The sequence below is a fragment of the Pantherophis guttatus genome, chromosome 1 (assembly GCF_059756535.1).
Source record: "Pantherophis guttatus breed Tessera chromosome 1, ASM5975653v1, whole genome shotgun sequence".
Classification (NCBI taxonomy): Eukaryota; Metazoa; Chordata; class Lepidosauria; order Squamata; family Colubridae; genus Pantherophis; species Pantherophis guttatus.
In genome coordinates this window covers 185,268,483-185,293,908 of record NC_142063.1, presented here as the reverse complement: position 1 = coordinate 185,293,908, position 25,426 = coordinate 185,268,483, and the positions used below count along the sequence as shown (strand labels likewise).

The 25,426-nt window shown below is 39.0% G+C and overlaps 1 protein-coding gene across 1 annotated transcript in view; it reads right to left on the bottom strand.

Annotated features, from left to right (window-relative positions):
• Positions 1-25,074, bottom strand: part of COL6A1 (collagen type VI alpha 1 chain) — a 68,945-nt gene extending 43,871 nt beyond the window's left edge. Inside the window, exons 1-19 of the mRNA XM_087886023.1 lie at positions 24,428-25,074; positions 22,928-23,060; positions 20,551-20,751; positions 16,005-16,164; positions 12,472-12,582; positions 12,244-12,264; positions 10,966-10,986; positions 10,827-10,871; positions 9,694-9,747; positions 8,260-8,308; positions 8,143-8,165; positions 6,276-6,302; positions 6,135-6,179; positions 5,530-5,583; positions 5,213-5,275; positions 4,438-4,500; positions 2,225-2,278; positions 2,104-2,139; positions 1,658-1,720 (exon numbers count right to left, since the gene is read on the bottom strand). Of these exons, the coding sequence (XP_087742149.1) occupies positions 1,658-1,720; positions 2,104-2,139; positions 2,225-2,278; positions 4,438-4,500; positions 5,213-5,275; positions 5,530-5,583; positions 6,135-6,179; positions 6,276-6,302; positions 8,143-8,165; positions 8,260-8,308; positions 9,694-9,747; positions 10,827-10,871; positions 10,966-10,986; positions 12,244-12,264; positions 12,472-12,582; positions 16,005-16,164; positions 20,551-20,751; positions 22,928-23,060; positions 24,428-24,536 (1,332 nt within the window). The 5' untranslated portion in view covers positions 24,537-25,074. The remainder of the gene's footprint in view (positions 1-1,657; positions 1,721-2,103; positions 2,140-2,224; positions 2,279-4,437; positions 4,501-5,212; positions 5,276-5,529; positions 5,584-6,134; positions 6,180-6,275; positions 6,303-8,142; positions 8,166-8,259; positions 8,309-9,693; positions 9,748-10,826; positions 10,872-10,965; positions 10,987-12,243; positions 12,265-12,471; positions 12,583-16,004; positions 16,165-20,550; positions 20,752-22,927; positions 23,061-24,427) is intronic.
• Positions 25,075-25,426: the final 352 nt, after the last annotated feature.

Sequence of the window (25,426 nt, the reverse complement as noted above, 5' to 3'; positions counted from 1 at the left end):
ACTAGCAAGAACTGTTGGGATCATAAAATAGAGAAACACAGAAAATGAAGAAGCTAAAATGCTTTGGGACTTTAAAATTCAAACAGGCAGGCACTTGCCACATAACACACCAGACTTAACAATTGCGGATAAAAAAGTAAAAAAAAGTCTGGACAATGGATGTGGCAATACCTGGAGACAGCAGAATAGTAGAGAAAGAGTTGGAAAAGATAACAAAATACAAAGATCTGCAAACAGAAATAAAGCAACTGTGGCAAAAAGAAAGAAAAGGTAGTACCAATAGTAATAGGGGTTTTGGGTGAAATCCCAAAACAACTGGAGCACCACTTGAAGACCATCAGTATTGACAAATTCATCATTGGTTTGTTGCAAAAGGCAGTTTTACTTAGAACAAATTACATCCTGTGATGATAACTTTACCACATCCACATCTGCCTATCCCAAGGGAAGGACTCAATAAGTGGATAAAAATGCCAAATCCACATCTGGCTGACTGCAATGAACTACAATAACACTACCACCCCCATGGATGAGTTAAGGGAAACAGAATATAATAAATGGGGGAGGGGGCATAATCAAAAATGTATTTCTATTCACCCTTTATTATAGTTAGGATGCTTGAGAAATTTATTTTTGAATTTGTCTGTCTGTCTGTCTGTCTGTCTAATATGCTTCCCATCTCACTATCAAGCAATTTAGGTTTACAAACTAATCTGGTCCACAATTTTAAAATGACAATTCTCTTCAGAAGCATATTTCTGAATTATGTGAACAAATTTCTGCCTAAACAAAGCAAAATGGGTTCAGAATGTTACTTTATGAAAAGTGCTTTTTAGTCTTCCGAGATAAAATATATAAATGTCCTTGTTACCCATGAATAGGCCAATGAGAGGGAAGCTGAAACTACTGTATATTATTTTGATACAATCCTCAAACTCGCGAACCCTGCAGCACTAAATTTTCTCAATATTTCATAGCATTTAAAAAATCTTCCTTCCTTGTTTCCCAATTGGCTTTGGCCAGCTGAATTCTTCTAGCTGCCCAATTTTACAGATGCACTTTTTGGCTTGAGACATAGTATATTTTTCCCTACTCTCCCAACTTTTTCATTAAAAGAGACATTGTTTTCCTTTCCTGTTCAACTAGCTCATCAGAGGGAGATCCAACCTGGAAATAAGACATTGCTTGAAAGTGAGAACAATTAATCAATGGAACAGCTTGCCCCCTGGAGTTGTGAGTGCTCTGTCCCTGGAGGCTTTCAAAAATAGATTGGACAACCATTTGTCTGGGATGGTATAAAGCCTCTTGCCCATCCCAGAGGATTGGATTAGAAGACCTACAAGGTCCCTTCCAACTCTATGATTCTATTCTGTTATGTTCTGCTCCTCTCCTCATTCTATTCTATGCCTTTCTTAATTTATAAACTCAGTCCATTGTACACTGAGTCATGTGTATCTTCCAAGTTTCAGCTACAAGAAATTCACTGCAAAAATAAGTTTTAACATAACCAGTTAAGAGTGCAGAATGTCTTTTCCCACATGTTGAGACATTATTAGAAGTATTTAAAACTCTTAAACTTGACCATTTCTCTAAAAAGATCACCAGGCCATTTCTTCTTCTTCTAAACTATTTGGGAATATCGCAAATGAAAATTTACCTTTTCTCCTTTTGGTCCACGAGTCCCAGGGACACCGCGTAAGCCTTCGGATCCAGGGCTACCCTGTACGCAAAAGGATTATGATTTTATATACTAGATTCAATAACAAGCCTGCTCTCTGTGGCAGAGAGCTTTTAGACATATTTCTCTTGACAAAGAAGCTAAATGGGAATTTTGTATTAGAACTTGTTCTAAGAATCCAGTTAGGAAGGATTCTGAAGGCTTGCTAAGGACTGAAGGAATTCCTAAACATTTTCATAGGTTTCACTGTGTTTACAGATGAGGAAAGCTCTTTGCTGATTGTATCCCATTCCATATAAATATTAGAAAAACAGCTTTTAATAAATCCATTAAATTTCAGCTCCAGAGGCTTAATGACGACCATTTTCTTGGTTCCAAATTTTGCTACCAACTACAGAAAACATCACTGAAAATAGTAACCTTACCTTTGGTCCAGCGATACCATCAGAGCCAGGACTTCCCTACAAGAGAAAGAAGAGAGAGCGAAATTGATTGTCATGTACTTAAACTTGCTCCTTTAGGCCCATAAAATCTTTAAACATGTACCTCATCTCCCCATTCTCCTTTTTCTCCTTTGGCTCCCACTTCTCCAGGCAGACCCTAAAAGATATGAAAAAGTAAATATTTTTACCATGAGCTTTTGAGTATTCATGCAGCAGCTGTGAATCACATAGTGATCTAAACTTAAATGGATAGAGATGTCAGAGCAATGTTATTATTGCCCTTCAAAATCAAAATCAACTAGCTTGCCTTTCATAGACAAATGACATCTTTATATAAAGATTGTCTGCCAGTCTGCCAAACAACTCTGACTTTCTCTGATCCCATGACATCAACTGCATTGAGGAGCTGAGATGATTCAATTTTGGCTTGGCTATAGTATAGCTGCAACAAAACCAATATTTTAATTCATAATCTGAAATATGGTAACTCCTTACAGCTGGTTGGCAATCATTTTCCCATCAGAAGGATCTCTTATCTTATCCCCAAATGCTGGTTCCTGAGCTTTGGTTCCCCTAAAAGGTCCTTGAGGGGAAATAATGGCTTAGAAGCTTCAAAGTCTTCATATTTTTTAATGCAACCAGACAAAGGCAACATGAATTGAGGACATGGACTGGGTTGTATGGAATAGCAATTTTACTCATCTATGACATGGGATAAAACACTTTTCTCTTTACTCCAAAACATCCTGCAGCTGGGTGGGAGCAGTAATTTTTTTTTAGCTCCTTATCAGTATACTAAAATTGGGTGATGATCATATGACAATTCGAAACTTTCTGATGGTTTGGGAAGCAAAACAAGTGGAAATGTAGAAGAGGCCAAAGTATCTAAAAATCATGATTATTTCATATACCGCTTCTATGACGAAGGAATGTTACTTAGGTTATTCTTGCTTAGATTACAGTTGCAATTGGCAACTCTGTTAGTAAGTACTGCAATTGCAAAGCAAAACATCACATGACTGACAGAAGCCTCTGTTTTGGTTGTTAAGCAAATCATTGAAGTCATTAAGTGACCATGACTTGCAATTTCACATCTGCACTCTCCATTAATTGTGCTTGTTGAAAGCAGGTTGTGAAGCGTGCAAATTATGATCATACAATTGTTGTCAATGCATACTGGTTGAAAAGCACCCAAATGGCAATCATGTGATGATGGAACACTGTGTTGATCCTTAATATAAGGTTTGGTGGCAAAGCTATTTTTTCCAACTCAATTTCAAACAATTGCTAAATAAAGTAGTCAGTGAGGAGTTCCTGTACAGTCCTTTATAAAGAACATTTGCCCTCTCCATCTAGGTTGCATGGAATACATGCACAAGAGTACAGATGTGTAAAATCCAGGAAAAATCCAAGAGAAGCTACAGTATCTAGTCAATTTCATGTTTTGTGTCTGATCAACTAACCAGTATTCCTAATCTGGCAAATTACCAACAGCCAATTTTGAAACCAGGAAAGCTCAAATGAGGTTAGGATTAGGGTTAGTCTCTACCTGGTAAAGTGAGGGAGGGATGAAAAATCCAGTCTCTTATCTTCTGGCTGTTTACCATCTTCTAATGCAGTGCTTTTCCCCCTTAGTTCCCCTTTTCATTACTCAAAACTGCTTATCAGAAAGTCCTTTTACCACTTATCAGAAATTTGTTATTTAAATGTCCCTGCAGTCATTTGGGGCAATTTACTTAGAATAGAGAAGTTTAGGGAAGCACAGCTCTAACGGATCCACTAGCAAGTTGTGGGGAACCTTCACTTAACCCTGCTATTTATTTGCCTGAGTAAATACCCAATTCTGCTGACTTCCCTTATCAAACAGTATGCAAACAAACTAAAATCAAATAGGCCAAATTAATTGACTTAGAGTAATATCTAGCCCAGTGTCATAAATTTGCTTCTCAGCAGGATATAAAATATAAACAAACGTTTATCATGGAATGTACCACTCCTTAGCATCAGTAACAAGAAGTAACATTGGGGAAATTGTTATAGCATACATAAATCTGAACGATCTACCCAGTGCTTAAAGCTGTCTGAGCAGAAAGAGTGTGAATATGCTGGCTAGTGCCTCTTTTCTCCTAGCTTGGTGCTGTTATGTTGGGGGAGGGAGCAATGTCTATGATCCGTATTTGGCTGTCCCTGTCTGAGATGTGAGAAAGGGAAGTGGGGAGAAACGGCATATGATCAGGGACTCTCCTCCGGACAGCTAACAGCAGTGATAAAAGGGGAAGGCCAAGCAATGCTGTAAATTCACAATTACAACTATACCTTGTCGCCAGGACGCCCATCTTTTCCTTGTGGGCCTGGACCTCCTTTGGGCCCAGGCTCTCCCTTGAAGTAAAGAAAACAAAGACATATAAGTTTAGGAAGGCAAACAGGAATCCCATTCCAACATCCTAAATGACATGACATACAAGAGGGGGTTTGTCTTTGATCCTCCTCTCCCTGTTGGAAGTGAGAATCACTTAATCAAAAATAGAGAAATCTAGAGTTTTATGATCGTGATAGGAGATGACATGAAATGAGAAACATACAAGCAGAATTTCCAATTCTTTCAAACACAGACCATTTTTATATTTAAGTTTTATAATTTTATAATATAATATATATTTATATTGTTATGCATGTGTGTGTATGTACCATATGTATGTATGTATAAATATGTAAATATATGTATGTATATATAATTATAAATAATATAAATGTCGAACATTACAACATTGAAAAAGAGTGTTGCTAAGATCAATATCTTAAACTAATATTACTTATTGAGATTTAGTACATTGCTGATTTGGTTTCCCCTCACTTCAACTTACTACTACAATAACCTACTAAAACTGCTTCCTTGGACTGTTTGGATTTGCATGTGTGAAAATGTTTTGTAAAATGAATGTAATGCCATATTTAACGACTTTACAAGTATTAATACTAGTAAACTAGTATTTACTAAATACTAGATAAATTTATCATGGTAGTTATATGCTGACATCACAAAAAGTATAGTATCCAAGTCATAATGAGAAAACAATGAATTATAGCTAACCTTTATCCCTTGTGGTCCATAAGAACCAGTATCCCCTTTTTGTCCAGGAGGTCCTTGTAAGCCCTAGAACCAAGCAGTTATCAATTAACTAATGACAATGTGTTATGTTTTGATATATTACAATAATCTCCATCAGGCTGGGCTGAATTTCTCCATATTGTTTTCCACCTATTTCTATTCTGTATTTTTTCTTTCATCTTTCAGATTCTGCACTTTGTAACTACCTATTCTTTACAGATTTGCTTCCACCACTGCACCCTGAGATTGCCTGTTAGCAACCAGAATGGATAGATATGTAATCTCTTGCACCGACATACATCAAACCCAGGAGATCCTTTGCATCCTGATAGTCCATGATATCCTTGTTCACCCTGTGAAGAAAAAAAAATTACATGACTATTATGAATCATTGGGAATTTTCTTTTATCATTAGAAGATAGCAATAGCACTTAGATTTATACAGTATAATAATATAAGAAATACTAATGCTATGATGGTCATTTCGAAAAATCCTTTCTTAGTGAGCACCTAGAAACCAAGAGGAACATAAAAGTGGCAAATTTCATAAGTGGAGATTTTGTGATGATGTGTGAGTGGTATTTCCCTTTTATATATATATAGATACCACTTCACAGCGCTTTACAGCCCTCTCTAAGCAGTTTAGAGAGTCAGCATATTGCCCCCAACCATCTGGGTCCTCACTTTATCAACCTTGGAAGGTTGGAAGGCTGAATCAACTTTAAGCCGCTCAGAATCGAACTCCTGGAGTGAGCAATGAGTTAGCCTGCATTATTGCATTCTAACCACTTTCTTCATTCACACCCTTAAAGCCAATACTTTATTCAATTGCAACCTTTAATGCAGCTTTTTTTTTAAGGCATAAGGAGGGAAACTACCTTCTGTGTGCAAATATCAACCATACCTTCATGCCATCAGCGCCATCTATGCCACGCTTGCCCTTCTCTCCCTGTAACAGAAAAAAAAGTCAGGTATATAATACATAATTCAATTCACTTTCAAAAAGATAATGGCATCATCCCCCAAACAAAATCTAAAGACCCACCTTGCCTCCTTTTGCACCTCTTGAGCCCTGTAGATGAAAGAAGATGATTTAGAATGATGTACAAGTGCTTACTGGAGCTATATGGAAAAGGGCAGGGGAAGTGGATGTTTTTGGTCCTCTTTTTAGAGCTTACTACGTAATATTATATGATCTTCTAGATAATCACTGGGCACTGATATTATATCAGCAAATACAGTGGCTGCATCATGCCATAATACAATATCCTAGGAACAAATTGTATGTCCTTTTGAACAGAATTAGCCTTTTCATTTAAAAAAGCATATATACAATTTTGCAAAATATCCTAAATCTTATCTGAACCATTCCCTGTCTTTGCTCTGATTGTTTAACTTCCTAGTGGTCATAGAATTACTGTCCCCATGATAGTAGGATAAATAATCATAATGATAATAGCCTTTGGAGCAATACCCCAAGGGTTGCCTGGATACATGGAAATTTTGAACTCATAAATCCTGAATATTTTGATTTTGCAAAAAACAACCTTACTCAGAACTGCCTATATGCTCAGACTTTACCTTAACAGCTCTTAGGTCTTGATTAGAACTTGAACTGTTAAAATTTTATCAGTCCCAGACTATGAGTCAAACTGAAGATTAAATCATCATCATCATCAACAACAATAAATTGAAGATTAACACTACTACTATTACTACTACTATAGAAAACAGCTAGAAAATATAACAAAATATCATGATTTTCAAATTGAAGTTGAGTGACTATGGAGGAAGAAATCAATGGTTGCAACAACAGTAATAGGAGCCCTTGGAGCAATACCCAAAGGGCTGCCTAGATACATTGAAAATTTGAACTTAGACCTGAATATTCTGACTTTGCAAAAAACCACCTTACTCAGAACTGCCTATATATTCAGATGCTACTTTAACAACTCTTAGGCCCTTGGTTAGGACTTGAATTGTTAGGTTTTTACCACTCCCAGACTGTGAATTGAATTGTAAATTAATCGTAATAATAGTTTTAAAATAATTTTTATATAAAATATATATTTAATATATTTTAACATATTGTATTTAATGTATCGTTTTTATTTTTAATGTATGATGCCCAGAATCATTTGTTTGTGAGATGGGTGGCCATATAAATTTGATAAACAAATAAATAAATGTGCAAAATAGAATCCAAGATTTGTTTCTTTGTCCAATGGTTCTAGTGGGAATTTCAGATCCAAACAATTCCAAGTAGAACCAAATTAATTTAATTTTTTAAATATCCTTTTCTCCTTCTGGAAAATAGACACTTTAGAAGCAATTTTAACATATTTGCATTTCAAACTGATTGTAGGACATGTTTATTTATTTGATGAGATCTCAGGAAGAAGGCAGGCTTTAATTAAATATTACAGGAAATTTCCTGAAGTGCTACATAGCAGGCAGGCTGATAGGCAACTATTAGAGTGCTACAGTAGATTCTCTAAAGGAAGTTAGCAGCAGAGGGTGAGGGCAGGGGGGGTGGGGTTAAATGATTTTTTGAGGTATTTGCAGTTATAAACCAGATTCATGCTATATATTAAATCAAAATGCTGTTGATTTGTTTTTGGCTTGATGTGTAAACCCACTCAATTGTGATTTATTTATGTGGTTTGAAATGATATGAAATGAGATAAGATCCTGAGAGTATAGAGACGTTGCAGTTTCAATCACAAGCCAGTTTCTCTTCCCCATCCTCTATTTGGTTTATAGCATACATCTAGATCAAGGCTAATTCTTGTGATATTTTGACTGGCCCTAAAAATGGCATACGCTAACAATGAATTTTGGAGTTGTCCCCCCCCCAATAATTCAACACAGATTCATTTGCTTTTGTAGCACTGTTAATTAACACAACTCACCTTGTCCCCTCGGCTACCCTTGTCTCCCTAAAAATGAGAAGGAGGGGGAAAGGTCAGATATATTACAAATAAAATTATGAGAAAAAAAAATCAAGAAAGCAATAAGTGAAATTATACTTGCCTTCATCCCTTGGTAGCCAATAGGTCCTGGGTCACCTTGCTTTCCCTAGGTAAAGAATAACATTCAAACAATAAATCCCATTGCAGTCAGATCCGATTCTTGTTTAGGAAATTCTCTCAAGATTGTAGGGAAAAGAATTTCATCCAGAATTTTGTGTTAATTGGGATTTTGACAATTTCTTACAATACAATACAAAAGCATTAAGATTGATATACAGTTGGATTAAGACATACAAGTAGAATGGACTCATGGCTGGATCCAACCTTGTTTCTTTAATAATGCAATTTTAGACGTGTCTATTCAGAAGTAATCTCTTTTGAATTCACACTAGCTCAGGGCTTCCAGAATTTCATATTAAAGCTTTTCTATGTTATCAAAAACACTTCACTGACAAATGTATTAGTGCCTATCAGATGTGATCTCCTGATTTACGTAAGGGTCTTTTTGAAGACTACAGAAGATTGAAGATTACAGTTCTTTGTGAAAATTACAGAAGTGTCCCCTAGTTTTATTATATTATAGTGGTGCATTAAAATCTACCAAAACTGGACATAATACTGATGATTTGAGAAAGAATCATGAGATACTTCAACAGAATTCCCAGTGGTCTTCCGGGTGCGATTCAAGGTGTTGGTTACCACCTTTAAAGCGCTCCATGGCATAGGACCCGGGTACCTTCGAGACCGTCTTCTGCCACCAATAGCCTCCCACAGGCCAGTCCGCTCCCACAGAGAGGGTCTCCTCAGGGTGCCATCGGCCAAGTCATGTCGGCTGGCGACACCCAGGGGGAGGGCCTTCTCTGTGGGAGCCCCAGCCCTGTGGAATGAACTGCCCCCGGAAATTCGTAAGATTTCTGACCTCCGGGTATTTCGTTGCGCACTCAAGACCCTATTGTTCCACCAGGCTGGGTTAGCAATGTAATTTTAAATTGGATGTTTTAAATTTTGGGGGTTTTAAATTAAGTCAAATTTATTTAATATTTTTAAATTATTTTAAATTGATGTTTATTCTGTTTTTAATTAGGCTGTACACCGCCCTGAGTCCTTTGGGAGAAGGGCGGTATAGAAATAAAATTATTATTATTATTATTATTATTATTATTATTATTATTATTATTATTATTATTATTATTATTATTATTAGAATGGATGGGTGAAGTCAGGCCGAATCTCACCCCTCCTGTAACTTCATTGGCAGTTTGCAATTTCAGGAAGATGCTGACATACATATGGTGTGTCTGCAAAATTGATTAACGTTATCTCACAAGTCTTCATATATGGAAAATGTCCTTTGGTAGGAATGCAGCCCTCCAACTAAAAGAAAATACTCCATATTTATTCAGAATATACATTAAAATAATTCAGTATTACATAAGATTCAGCTTCACTTTGAGTATCTTTCATCCAAGGTCAAATATATTTTCTACTTACAGGATCTCCAGCTTCTCCTTTTTCTCCTGGCAAGCCAGGTCTCCCTCTTTCTCCCTGAAACAAAATATCAGTAAGCATTAGATTCTATTACCAATTTTTATTTAACTTTACATTTCAGGTAAAGTTTAGCTTTTAAAAACCATCAAAGAAAAGGGGTCATGTTATGAATGATCTTGCAATTTCAAAGCTGTCCTTTAATGTTGGGCAAATGCCAAATATTGCAATACACATAACATTAATTTTTAACCTATCTTTTCACTTTTCACAATTGTTTCGGAAGCAATAACAGTAAATAATTACAAAAGTCTAACAAAACTCTGTAAAATGTAGAAGTACTATTTTCCCCCAAAAGACTATTCTAGTCATATAAATTAGCAGGTACATAAACAAAAAGAAAGTAGTAATGGGAACCGAGGAGCCTTTAAAGAAAGGACTCCCTCAATCTGGAATGGAAAGGTTTGCATGGCAGAGAAGAATGGAAGTGAGTACTGTACAGCTGCTGAGGTCTCTGTCAATAGGAGAATGGACAGGAAAAGGCTTGGAATGAAGTATTATTATTGACAGAAGTGCACACTGTAGAAGGTGTCAAGTTAGTCATTTCACGGAGAGGAGAACTGGCTGGCTTCACTTCTTTTCAGGTTGCAAGCTAACCAAATATGTCAAAGTGAAAGAAATAAGTTTTTCAATCAAAGGTCCTATTCTTAAATGCAAGGCCATTTGCCCATAAGGCAACTCTTAAATGAAATTTTGAATGAACATATTGGTCTAGTTCAGGTAACAGAGACCTATATGACTGCCCGCTCAGTTGAGGATTCAAATGGGCAGAGCTTAACTGTACATTAGCCAGATTATATCAGGCTGGTTCATACATTCAGAATTAAATCCTGAATGGCAACAATTATCATTCCTGATCTGGGTTTGATCATCAGCAGAACAACAATTCAAAGGGCTGCTCACATAAAACCATGGTAGGATGGCTGTGAGCAGCTTGCAAATGTCTGATCTTCTTGCCTCCATTAATCACCTCCTTCCACTGTATGACTACTTTTTAGGTGACAATAAATTCTACCAGATATTTGGCAGTCAATCTAAATGTAGTCTTATAGAACTGATATAGTGAAGAAAACACCCACCTCTTCTCCTGGGTCCCCAATGTGCCCTGGAGGTCCTCGAGGAGGCTAAGAAACAACAATCAAAAATTGGGATTAGAGCACAGGAATGTAAAAAGCAAGATTTTATATATTGCTGGACTGTCAAGATAATAACACTCACCTGGCATTCATAGGAACAGCACTGTTGACAGAATAAAAAGACACCATTAAAAGAGTTATCAAGTTTACACTTTTATAGAATGAGTACATTTATCTTTTGTTCTAACTTAAAAGCATTCCTTCATCCCTTCATTTGTAACAAGCTAGAAAAATTGAGAAGCAGTTTCCCACACAATGCTGGTGAGTTCTAGCTGGAACTGAGGCTGCCACATGACATAATGCAATTGTTTGGAGCTTCTAGATTAGTTTCCTGTCCATTTGAACAGTCATCAACCAAAAAACCAACAAAATTATGTTCCTTGAATATGCCTAAATGTGTTAAGTTAAAAAATTATAAGAAAAATGTTGTATGGACTTATTTCAGGGGACAAACACAAAAAACAGCATAATAATTGTCTGTTCTGCTATTTGCTCTAGAGTTTTCTCTTCAGAAATTATTTATGTTGATGTAGGACCTGTCAATATGCAAATCTCCAGCATGGTAAGAAAAGAGGAAAGATACCCTCAAGATGTTCAGCTATATTTCCATTATTCTCTGCTTTAGGATGAAAACATCTGATCACTTGTGACAAAAGGGACTGCATCAGACTGGGCCAAGTGCCAATGTAAATGAGACACTTTAGAGCAAAATGCAAACTAGAGGACTATCATTCAGCCCTCTGGCTTCAGCTCCAGGCTGGCATACTTTTGAGTTACTGAGCACATGTTGGAGCCTCCATTTTGAGACCAGTCTAGTGCTGTAGAAGGTTGAAGCTGGATCATGTTGACAAACAGCCAAAGAAATGTTTTGGTAGAAAACTCTTTGGCCTGAATCTTGTGGCCTAAGATCATTCATGCTTAATGCCTATACTTGCTCAGAACCCCCCTTCTCTCCAAAAACTAGATATAAATATAAATACTGACTTGCTGATAATTCCAGTTTTTATAAAATAAGTTTTTAAAAACTATTTAAATTCTCAAATATTTCAATTTTTGCAGAGCTTACATTAGTCCTAACTTTTAAATAGAAGATTAAGATTTTGAATCCTCCTTTGTTATCTGAGCAAAGGGCTGTAACTTTGGTGTAAGATATGGTTCTTCCTTCTATTCCTTGGGACAAAAACATTTCGCTGTTTCCTTCTTACTAAATCATAGGCAATAAGAGTGAATCTTGGCATTTAGATTAACATTGGCATGATTAGCTCAAGGTTTACTAGGAAAGAAATAGTGAAAAGAAATTAGAAAATTTACAAGATAAAAATGATTCTTGAATGAACAAAAGGGCACTGAAAAAACTTACCACATGTTCCACATTATTTTTCTGAAAGAAAAAATAAGGAAGAAAATGATCAGAAATAATAAGATAGTATATCTAATGCATGATACGTTTATCCAACAGGAAAATACCTCTAAATTTAAAATTATTGCTGTAGAAAAGCAAATTAGACAGAAGAACTCATCTACTTGAGTCTCTATTATCTTCCTTTCAAGTAGATCTAATAAATAGAAAAGAAACACTAAGACTTACAATCATTTCAATGATGGTGTCAATTGTTCTAGGAATATCGCTTTGTGGTACAGTTGCTGTGAAATTGCGACGATAGTCATGGTCTGTAGCAATCACATTTAATCTGGATTCCTAGGATAAAATAAACCAAATCAAAACTATATTTTCACTCCAATGTCAGCTTGTAAATTTAGCAATGAGCTTGGTCTAATTGCTGCATAGACTGTTGGTACTCTAATCTTCACATGAAGATCCAAATATAATTCCACTCATTTGTGTTGATGTAGGTTTGGTTATAGTTATCTATGTAATATGCCAGGAAATGTACTGACATCCTCCTGCAGGGGAGGGGAGGCATTTGGGCAGTTAACTTTAGATCTGAACATATGTGCATTCACTGTAATACCTGAAAAGATTTCTTTACACACACATATATGTCTTTGCATGTTTTCTGCAATTTTCTGTACCTACTGCCCCTTTCTGCCAAATGAAACACACATCAGTTGAAAGAATGCATGGAAAAAAATTTTAATGATTGACCCATAGCTATCAACTATTTTTTTGTGAAGATTTGCTACTCACTGAAATATCTGAGCAATAAGAATTGCCAATGTTTCTTTTTAAAGATTACATGAGGTTTTATTAAAACCTAATTTAAGGTTAAACCTAATTTAACCTTTATTTAAGCACGTGTACCTTATCTGACCTGGCATAATTAGGCATATGCAGGGCCGGATTTAGATGAAAAGAGGCCCTAGGCTACTCCACTTATGAGGCCCTTTCACCAGTGGTGGGATTCAATTTTTTTAACAACAGGTTCTGTGGGCGTGGCTTTGTTGGGGGTGTGGCTTGGCAATCATGTGACTGGGTGGGCGTGGCTATGTGCATAGGGACTACTCAGAGGGCTGAAAAAAGTCATTTCTGACTGGGCCTCGCACTTTTGACCGGTCCTCACACTTATGACCATCCTCACATTTATGCCCGTGCAGCTTTCTTAACAACCATGTCACTCATTTCACAACTGCTTCTCTTCACCATGGTGACAAGATGGGGCAAAAACGTAAAATGTGAGGACAGTCGTAAGTTCGAGGACTGGTCAAAAGTGCGAGGACCAGTCAAAAATAACTTTTTCAGCCCTCTGAGTAGTCCATATGCACAAAAGGACTACCCAGAGGGCTGAAAAGAGTGGTTTCTGACAGGTCCTCGCACTTTTGACCAGTCTTCGCACTTATGACTGGTCATCATTTATGCCCATTGTAGCATTCTTAACAACCATGTCACTCATTTCACAACTGCTTCTCTTCACCATGGTGACAAGATAGGGCAAAAACATAAATTGTGAGGACAGTCGTAAATTCGAGGACTGGTCAAAAGTGTGAGGACCAGTAAAAAAATAACTTTTTCAGCCCTCTGAGTAGTCCACATGCATAAAAGGATACAGCAATAGAGAGGGATGAAGGAAGGGAAGGGAAATTAGAGTAGGAGGGAGGATAAGAGAGGGAGGAAGAGAGGAGGAGAAGGAGAAAGGAAGAGGAAGTAGGGAGGAGAAGAAGAGGGGGAGGAAGAGAAAGTAAGAAGGAAAGAAAAGAGAGAGGTGGTAGGTTTGAGGAGAAAGATTGCTGTACAATAAAAAAGATGAAAGGGAAGAAAGCCAACCCCAAACAAATATAAAGATATTAAGATAAAGAATGAATTGTTAAACTTTAAAGAATAAAAGAGAACAAATATGAATAAATAACAATAATTAGAAACACACATACAAACATACAATGTATTTTCTTTGAACAGAGTATTTGGCCGGTTCACAAATTTAAACACTGTTTAGTCATTTCAATTAAATTTACAATTTCTATATTTCCTTTTTGCCATATTTATTCCTCATCTATTTTTGTAAAAAACCAATATTACCCTTCATCCTCATCTCTAATCTTAATCAAATTCAATTTTTCCCTTCTATTCTATATTATACCCCTTCCCATTGTCATTTATTTTTATATCCATCCTCACATTGGTTAATTATGTAATATTAGTTGTTTAATATAAATTCAACATTTTAATATAAATCAATTAGTTATATAACTACTTTTTTGTATATTAATCAATATGAACATGAATATTCCAATTATTTCCATGCAATCCAATTTCTTATAAATCAATTAATTATATTTACCAATAATAATAAACCAAATAATTTCCCCCATATATTCCTCCAAACCACAACTTAACCATTTCTGCTTTCAGAAATATGCAGTTAATAATATCTCAATTATTACAATTCCCTAGTTAAATAGAGCTTTTTTTCTTTTGTGTTTTAAAATCTTGAACTCTCCTCTTTTTCCCTAAATTTCCCATTGTTTGCACCTACCTTTTTTGGTGAGAAAAAGAAAAGAATTCTGCCTGCCTAATTTTCCAACCTTGCAGCAACAGCAAAGCAGTTTCAGTTTCATTTCTCAGCAATGCTAGGGGGAAAAAAATCAGCACTCTTTGCAAGGAGGCAGAAGAGCCCTGAGCAAAACAGCTGAGACAAATCAGCTGAGAGCCGGGAGGCCAATTAGCCTATGCTGAAGCTCCGTGGGCCAATAAAATTACAAAAAAAACACCAAGCCCTTTGTTAAATTGCTGGCTCCCCCGCCCCTCGCCCACCACTATTTATTGGCAATAAATAGTGGTGCGGAGGAGCGGGGCAAGCCAGCAATTTAACAAAGGGTTCGGCTGCACCACTGGCTCTAGGGCGGCCCTTTGAAGCCCCGCGGCAAGAATTTGAATTTTTTTTTTCCTCTAGCCATCGGAGGCAGCAATAGATTGGGAGTGGGCGGGGTAAGCGAACGGCCGGCGATCCAACAGAGCAGAGAGTGAGGGTGAGTGAAGGCGTGGAAGCTGCTTTCTCCATCCTGCTCTCTTGCGTCCGGAGCCGGTGGGGAACCACGTGGCAGCCCACGTGGATCCCAGGCAGCGGAACTCAGGCTAGGGAAGGGGTGGGCAATTGTGGCTCTTTTACAACCTGTGGCCTTCAACTCCCAGAATTCCTCAGACAGCCAAGCTGTCTCGGGAATTCTGGAAGTTGAAGTCCACAGGTTGTAAAAGAGCCACAATTGCCTACCCCTGGCTACGGTAGGCTGGCGCCGCGCGGGTGGGAGGCGGAGCGGGGTGAGGGGCGGACGAGCCAGCAATTTAACAAAGGGTTCGGCCGAACCCCCTAGAACTCCCAGAATCCCACCACTGTGTAGGCCCCTCTTGATCTTGAGGCCCTAGGCTGAAGCCTAGTTAGCCTATAGGAAAATCCGGCCCTGGGCATATGATATATTGCACTTTTAAAATCAGCAAATTTGAATTAAATCAGAACCAGTATAGTTTTAGGAAATGCTGCACAAAGAGGGCAGCATCTCTGATTATTACAATCAAGGGTTAGAGCAAAGGGTGCCACCTCTGTGGCTGGCCACAGTCTGCAAAATCATAGGAACAAGCATATCTCCCGAGCAAGAGCTGTCTCTGGACTGATCTTTATTTATTGACAGTAATTGCTCGAACATCATCCATGTGTACACATTTCATACCAGATGGTCTGGAGATACAGCAACAGCAAACACTTTGATCCCCTGGTGCTTTGCTTCATTGGCAGCATCTTCCAGTCCCCCACAGGGCTCTTTGTAACCTTCTAAGGGATGTCCATCTGTCACCACAATAAGATACTTATTTTCCCTATGATGAGATCCGCTGAAAAAATTAAAACCAGTCAATGAAAAACAAACCATATTACATAAGCATGCACTCTCATCACATCACAATCCTAAATGGTTGCTATGGAGTTTTATCTTTTCTGCTTATGTATTATGCTGCCCTGAGTTGAGAGACAAAGACAGACACAGAAACATAGTCAGAGAGACAGAGAAAGCCAAACTGGGGTAAAAATATAATAATAATAACAATAACAACAATAATAATACACCATGATAATATCTGCTGATATATCAGTAAAATCTTAAGAAAAGTCTAAAAGGGCTTCTCCTTATAAATCAGAAAACTAGTACAGGTAGTTGGGGGTTGGCAGCCATGTCAGGTATCAATGGAGACAATGAAAGGACTACCTGCGAAAGACAAGGTTCAAATCCATGGATTGAAGTGGATCCTTAACTGTGCTATAACTTTGTTTATCCTGGAGAATAAAACCTTCAGAAGTCATGTGATGCTCAGTACAGAGGTAGGAGTCTCAATGAAACATTTTAAGTAATTTTGAAAGACACAGTAGAGTTCATATTTAAAAGTCTATCTGAATGCTATCTTAATCTAATTTTGGACCATGAGGAAACATATACTACTGTGTTTCCCCGAAAATAAGATCTGGTCTGATATTTTTTGGGCTGCAAAATAAGCACTAGGGCTTATTTTCGAGGAAACATAATTTCAGGGAGATCAGCATGGCTGGGCATCCCACCCCTCAGCGCATGCATAAGAGGTGGCAAGCACACAGGGACCACTGGTATATGGCAGCAGTGCAGCCTGCTGGTTTCTTCGTCGGCGCACTCGGGCTGCGCAGACCGTGCAGCACAGGTGAATTGATTTTTTATCCAAGCAGAAGATGGAGGCAGAGACGCGGGGGGGTGGGGAGGGAGGTGATCGGAATGCACCGCACAGGCTGCAAGAATGCCAAGAGTCGGTGGGCCGGATCGGTTGGCCAGCTGCGGAAGGCTCATCTTCATGCAGCGGCACTGGCAGATGGAGATGAGCTTCCCATGGCTGCCCACCTGCTCTGGCCCACCAACTCTCAGCTTTTCCGTGGCTCACGGGGGATGTCTGAATCACCTGCCTTTCCCCCCACGCCTCTGCCTGCTGCCAGTGCTACCGCGCGAAGATGAGCCTCCCGCAACTGCTTGCCGCTCTGGCCTACTGACTCTCCACTTTTCCGCGGCCCATGCAGCGTGTCCAGATCATGTGTCTCCCTCCCACCCCTGCCTCCACCTGGTGCTTGGACAGGTAATGAACTCACCTATGTTGCACGGGCTGCAGCTGCTGCTACACACCATCGACCCGTGCACACTCACTGCCTCCTGTGCTGGCCACGCCCACCCATTCACTAGGGCTTATTTTGGGGTAGGGCTCATATTAGGTGCACACTTAAAAATCAGGCCAGGGCTTATTTTCAGGATAGGTCTTATTTGGGGGGAAACATGGTAGTACTAAGTTGCAAAAGTACATTCAGACACTTAGTATTGATATAGTTCCTTATTCATTGTAATTTCAGTTACTACTATTTTATAGTACTATTACACATATGTCTAGTTCCATAGTCACCTAATAAATCAGTCATTTCTTTCCAGTCTTATAATTAATAGAGATATTTTAAGTATCTGAGGGTTTTCTCCTCCAATTTCCATGTATAGACTCACACACACATACTTGTAACTGTAACAGTTTCATTCGCTCCTGATACTTCTACAACTTTCAGAAAATAATAACTTTTTGATAAATTATGCACAATTTTGTTGTAATTTAAATAGAAAACAAAAATAAATGCCTCTCCCTGAAATAAAAGAAAGCCAAATCACTAAGATAAATAATATTAGACCAAGGACAAATATTTAATTTTCAAATAGATAAACATATACATGCAGAGATGGAACACATTCCAGCTCAACATTTCACCCAGGACATGGATGTTTTCTTTTTTAACAGAGAAAAAGTCCATTTCACTCATTGACTCACATATAAAAGCTAACATGAGAGCTGCTTCCTCCATGAAAGACTACCTGGGTTTTCCATATAAAAACATCATTCTACTGGGAAGGACAATACAAATTCGATAGAAAATATTTATGTGATTATTTCTATTTATGGTTGTATGCATACATCTTAACAATGAAAAATTACTTTCATCTTGCTAGAGATGAGATTTATGGATACAGAGACATCTGGCTGCTTACCTTGAAACATTATATATTATTGTAAACACTTCCATGTAAACACTGAAATTCTTGGTTTCAACTCCTGCAAATGGTTTGTGGAAATGTGTAAAACATCTACCCACTCCTGCATTTTTAAAATTTAGGTATTAAATCTGTTTATTTCCCATCTTTCCCCCTCCCACTCCGAAAGAGCCAATTTCAGCATAGGTTGTGCTTGCCCAGGCCTGGCCCCAATGATCCTTTAATGGACATCCTCTTAGGATCATCTAGAGCAGTGATGGCTAACCTTTTTGCCATTGCGTGCCAGGAGAGGGGGGGTGGGGGAGGGTTGCGCGCGTGCGCACGTGCATGCATGCGCAACCCCCTCCCCCCTCCCGTTCCTGGCACATGATGACCTGGTAGGCCCGTTTTTCTTTCTTACCTGGTTCCAGATCCTCTCTGTGTATCTAGGAAGGGCGAAAACAGCTTTTCCCACTCCCTTGGAGGCCCTTCAGAGGCTGAAAGGGCCCATTTCACAACTCTCGGTGGGACAGGAAGTGACATTTTTTGCTGTCCCCAGTCTCCAGAACCTCTCTAGGAGCATCTCTAGGAGTCTCTAGGAGCCTCTCTAGGAGCTTCTGGAGGCTGGGGACAGGAAAAAACATCACTTCCTGTCCGACCAGGAGTTGGGAAATGGGCCCTTTCAGCCTCCGTAGGGCCTCCAAGGGAGTGGGAAAGGCTGTTTTCGCCCTTCCCAGATACACAGAGAGGATCTGGAGCCAGGTAAGAAAGAAAAACGGGCCTTCCCCACCCCGCCCCCAGGCCCTCCAGAGGCAGGAAACAGCCTGTTTCCCTACTTCTGGTGGGCCCAGAAGGCCCGAAAGTCAGCTGGCTGGCGCGCGCATGCGCCCCAGAGCTGAGCTGGCATGCCCACTAATATGGCTCCGCGTGCCATAGGTTCGCCATCACGGATCTAGAGTCAAATGATTTTGACATTTCCAAGGGATGTGTCTATAGTGCGTAAGAGTGAAGGGGATAGAAGTACATTAAAAACATGAAAACTGGTACTGATAAAAATTAAAGTTTTGTAAAACAAATACCATGTAAAGTATCCTAAGCTTTTCCCCATACAACAGAATAACAAAATAACAGCTGGAAGGAACTTTGGAACCCAACCTAATCCTGCTCAAGCAGGATTCTATATCTGTGATGGCGAACCTATGGCACGCGTGCCACAGGTGGCACACAGCACCTTCTCTGTGGGCATGCAAGCCATTACTCCAGTTCAGCTCCACAGCGCATGCACGCACGCCTTCCACCGACCAGTTGGTCTTCGAGTCTCTGCCGTGCATGCGTGGGGGGACGGAGGCATGTGGAGGCCATGCGCGCATTGCATTTTGGGGGTTCGGGCACGTGCATGCGCATTGGTGTGTGCATGTGTACGCTTCAGGCACTCGGTCCAGAAAAGATTAGCTATCACTGCTGTATATCTTGACAAATAGCTGTCTTGTCCAATGCTTTTTAAAAAACTTCTAGTGATGGAGCACTCACACAAATTCAAACACTATGGGTTGTTGTTTTTTTTTGCAAGGATATACTGTAGTTGGAATTCTCTCTTAAGTCTCATTTTTTATGGTTGCTGGACCTCTAGGGTTAGAATGATGGTATCAATGCCTAAGGCCGTGATGGCTAACCTATGGCATACATGCCAGAGGTGGCACGCACAGCCCTCTTTTTGGGCATGTGCGCTGTCACCAACTGCTCTTCTGGTTTCTGGCATGTGCATGTGCGCCAGCCAGATGATCTTTGCATGTGCCGGAGCCCTGGAAACCTGAAGACCATCTGGCTCTGGTATGCTGGCCGGTGGGCATGCATGCACCGGAAACCAGATGACCAGGTGGCCAGTGCATACATGCGCATCAGCCACCTGGTCTTCAAGTTCCCGGGTCTCCGGTGTTCGTGAAGACCAGCTGGTCAGCGTGCACCGGAAACCAGAAGACCAGGTGGCCAGTGAGCGCATGCACATCGGCCAGCTGGTCTTCGAGTTTCCGGGGCTTCACCACGCGCACATGCACACATGCGTGTTCCAGTTTGGGCACTCGGTGCCGAAAAGGTTCGCCATCAATGGCCTAAGGCCTCTGTCTTCTAATGGTCTGCGGATTTCCACACACATTTTTCCTTCTCTCTATTGGTGCCATGAGAAACTATGGTTCCGACTTACCCAATGAGTAGTTCTTCAAGCCCTGCCTTAATGGCACAGTCAGTATAGGTGCCTTTCCCAATAGACTCTACTGAGGTCACGCGGTTCTTCAAGTCTGCTCGCCCACTGGGCATCCGGGTAAGTTTCTTGATCAGTTCCACCTCATCACTGTAATGTAAGGCACCTGCATTCCACACTAGATTTCGGTCACACCGATAGTATCTGTACAAAAAAAAAAAAGAGGGAGGGGATGAGTGGGAAGAATGTATCCCTTTTTCCCAAGACATGCTTTTTGCCTCAGTAATAGTAAAGTATTATTTGTTTTAGCAGATTCCTGGTAAACAGGAATCTGAGAAAAATGAGAAACCAGGACATATCAGGACAGTGAATATGGATGAAGAATATGGGTGTGAAGTTATAGAACTAGACCAGTTCATTCCACAGGCACCCCCTCCTTAGTTTAAATCAGATGATGTTGCATATTGGCTAGAATCTGTTGGTTATCCAACAGAAACCTATATTTTCAGTTCTACAGTGAAATGGCTTCCAGCAATCATTCTGCAAGTAGAGAAATTTTTCTTAGCTTTTGAGGATCCAGCAGAGGCAGAATTTCAGCAATGATGTGATATTCCCAGGAACATGCATACCATCTTCAGCATGAGCAATGACAAAAACAGATAATAGCCTATTTTATTTCTATCACTGCAAGGCAAGTCACCCGACTATTCCATACATGATTCTGTACACTGCAGCTAAGTCCATATAGGAAGCATCTGCTGAGATTGGTCAATAGTTACTTCAGGACTACAGTACAGGCTCCATTAAATGCTAGCAGCATCTAATCATTGTGGTTGGTGTCCTGTAGTGGCATTTAGATTGCTATTTTGTGACCTCTACTTCCTGAGAGAGAAAAATAAGACTTTGCTTGACTTCTGTAGTCTTAGCTTTTGCAGCAGAGAACCAGACTGATGGTAGTAGAGTGATTCACTTGCTTGATCCTATTCAGAGGTTTTTTTAACATCAGTCGAAAGGATAATTCATCTTCTTCATTTGAAAATGGTCCCCTAACAAGTTTTGTCTCTTCTCTTGTCAAAGCTTTAGGTCTGTTCCACAGCCAGCAGAGAAGCAGATAGAAGCAGATACAGTGGTACGTTGCTACTGGTTTGCCCCAGATTAGGCGAACTGGTAGCGGTGGTGGGAGGCTCCACCCACCTGCCCGGACGTCTCTGCGCATGCGCAGAAGCATCACACACATGCGTGAGCACCCATGAGGGAACCGGTAGTGGCTGAAATTAAAACCAACTACTGAGCAGATAGATAGCAGATAGAGAAGCAGATAAAGCTGATGGGTGTCTACCACCACCTTTGCCTCTGGTTGCTCCATCTGGGTGCTCCCCAGAACTGGTCTACCTCTTTTAGTTGTTCATCTCTTTTCTTTCCTTTCCTGACACGCAAAAAGTAAACATGAAAACACAGGAGCAATGTTTTGTAAACACACTGCCTTTATTCAGCCCAACAAAGCATCAAAATTTTCCATAAACTTGTAGAAGGTCCAAATGCAGTTTAGAAGGAGACTGTTTCTTCTCATGATGCAGTAATATTTTTTTATTATTATTATGAGCTGGGTTTCTTGCATTTCAATACTATGTGGGCCACCCAGATAGTGAAAAAATAAGTAATAAACTAGTTAGGGTTGTGGGGTCAGGATCTGGCCAAATCGAAAACAGGGTTCTGTTTTCAAATATACTAATATATGAAATTGGAATTTCTACTACAACTGCCTTTTAAAAATTATTTCTATTGCTGCCTCCTGACTTTCAATTTAAGCTCCCTTGAACATTTTTAAGCACAACTACCAATTCAGAAGGGAACTACATCAGTAAAATATTGGCCCAGGAATATATGAAAAAAAAAATGTTTCCTTGGGTGTGTGTTTTTATGAATCTGTGGAAACAGCAAACTGTAAAATAAATGTAAACTAATGATTAGGGAATTTTTTGAAGAAACATTTTCAGAAGGAACACCATCACCATTATTTGCTAATTAGAGGGTAAAAATGAATGCAAAAATACTGCTTATTCTAATTCTTAGGAAAATATCAGATCCTTTTACAATTATTCAAAAATATTAACATCCATCCAACAGCTTCTCTGTAGTTCTGTGCAGGCTTCAGCAGTTTCTGACTGCCTAGACATTGTAGGTCCATTTTGATTTTCAAGATGGCCTCTCTAGAAATCACTATTTCTTCTTCCTGCGCATGTCTATGCATGTTGGAGATGTGAGACAGAGGGAGAGAGAGAAAGGGCAGGGTGGCCAAAAGAAAGAGCTTTCCAAATCAGTATAATAATGCTTTTTTACAATAACTTCCACATTCAAGAAACTTGAGTATATAAAGTACCTGTCATTTAATTTATCAATGAATTGATTAGTGAATGCTTTGATCTTGTCAACGTTGGCTCTACCAAAAGGTTTTACCCTTAAGGAAACGCTCTCAGAGGTATCCAGGACAAAAAACAAATCCACTGGGCAATCTGTTAAAATTCAAAAATGGACAATTTAGAAATAAAATGTTAACATGTTTACATTAAAAGATTCATCAGAAAGTTTTCAATGCATCAGGTTATATGGAAGGAAGCTGTAGTCACAGAACACTCTCCAGATTTATTCAAAACTAAGACCTCCTTTGTTCCCTATGGCTTACTCACCAATGCAACCTCAGCAATTAATTATATAGGCTTGTTTTTGCTCTGAGGTCACTTGGTGGCCTAGACAAACCAGGGTCTCTTAGCCTCACTCCACTCTTAGAAAACTAGTAGAATAATCACTATATAATCTATGAATAAATTTGCAAGATATGCACATTTAGGCATGCAGGCAATAATATAAGGAGCTTTGGAAACACGGGGAAAAAAAGAAAACCCATTTGAAAGAGTTTATATAATTTAAGAGAATGTAATTTTACTTCCAGCATCAAACATAATCGACAGGACCACTAGAATTATGGGGACGTTAATATGGGTAGAGACCTACCAACCCTCTCACCATGGCAAAATCCTAGGCATTTAAGATTATGTTTGCATACATGGGGTGGCCTATTACAATCTCATCACAAAATCCACAATCTTTATAATCAGCAGATAAAAATCACATATTCCAGTTATATACTGGAAAAGTTGATTTCTGAAATGAAAATTTGCAGTAGTTACTCAAATATGATAAGTTACACATTGACTATATTAAATGTACTTTTTAAATGTACTTTTTAAAAATATACTTACAGAAAAACATTCTTCTTAATTATTTCTTCTCTACTCCTTTGACTTTATATATTGGAACATTTTAATTTCCAACAAGAATGGAAATATTTTCTTTCCTTCCCCTTTTTGCTTTACTATCCATAATTCAAAACCGGTCACTTTCCTATATTTTTTTCAAGGCACTTTCAAAGAGATGTTTTTTTTTGTTCTATAAAATAACACACTTTGTTTTGCTTCTGCCTATGTTCTGCCTATGTCTTCAGCATAAAGTATCATTAAAATTACTTGCCGTGGCTGTTCAGTTGATCACTGAAATAAAAGCACGCATATTGTACATATTTTGAAATGCCTACCAAACGCATATTATAGTGGGACACAGAAAGTTCTTTCCCTCTCTCCAAAAACTGCACCACGGATATTCTTTACTTACATTGGTGGAATGCATATTGCTACCCTGCACTTAATTTTCTGTTTGTCAAATTGATATGTAAGTAAAAGTTTAAACAAAATAACACGATCAAAAATCTTTACTGAAAGAGTAGGGCAAAGGTGGAGTTGGGTTACGATTAACAGCTTCATCCTTTCAGCCCATTAAAGCAGGCACATCTGGAGAAACCAGAATCATGGAAATATATTCTTACCTTGGAAGGCTATTACTCTGTTCGATATTTCTGATCCCTGAGCGAGAACCCTCTTTATTAAAAAACAGTCCTGAAATAGGAAAATAAAGAAGATGCAGGCTAACTTCATCTTGCACGGAGCGGAGTTAGCATTCGGCGAGATCTGAAAATGCAAAAGAAGCGCAACAAGAGAAAGTTCAAACCCAGTTTCTTTTAGTTGGTAATTTTTGTGAAGTTTCTATCCCGTCCCTGAGTTTTGAAAAGTGTAGGAAGGAAAGGAAAGAGGAGGAGGCGGCGGCGGCGGCCGTGAACGTCGAAGGAGCCAGAGCAATCCTTCCAGAGGGGAGGGAACAGGCGGCCTCTGCTGCAGCTGAACTCTCAGCACCAAGCTGGTGAGTCATGAAACACCCGAGTCTCCTTGGAAATGGCTCTTTTTAATGCAGTTGTTCTTCTACCTTCCTCAAGTAGAGAGGCATGTTTCTATAGGCTCTGAATTTACATTGAAGCATCTCTGACTTTAATTAAAAAATTATTTCTTATCTGCCTTTCTATATTAGCAGAGAGACATAAGACTTGGGGCCCACACTTTCAGCTAGGCTTTTAGATCACAACCCACTCTAGGAATGTGAACTCTGTAATGATGTGTTTTTCAACATGCAGGATGTACTGGAAAGGTAATGTATCAAAACAATGTCGAAGATGAAAAACTCGAACAATTGCAAACCTGTGTAATAACAAACTATTAAATTTGAATAGTGGCTATTCAGGAACAAACATAGCTCTCCTCCATTTGCAGAGTAGCTGTACAATATTTTGTAATGACTTAAAGACCAGTATTTGATAGATGTTTACTGATTTCATATGTTGGATTTCCATAGTTTATTATATGGCGGCTGATTTCACATAACATATTAAGAGAGCATCAAGGTTTACAAACTACAGTGGCTGGATTCAGATGCCATGTTATGCAAAATCAAATTGATAATTTTATAGTTTCATTTTGCACATGAATTTACTCTT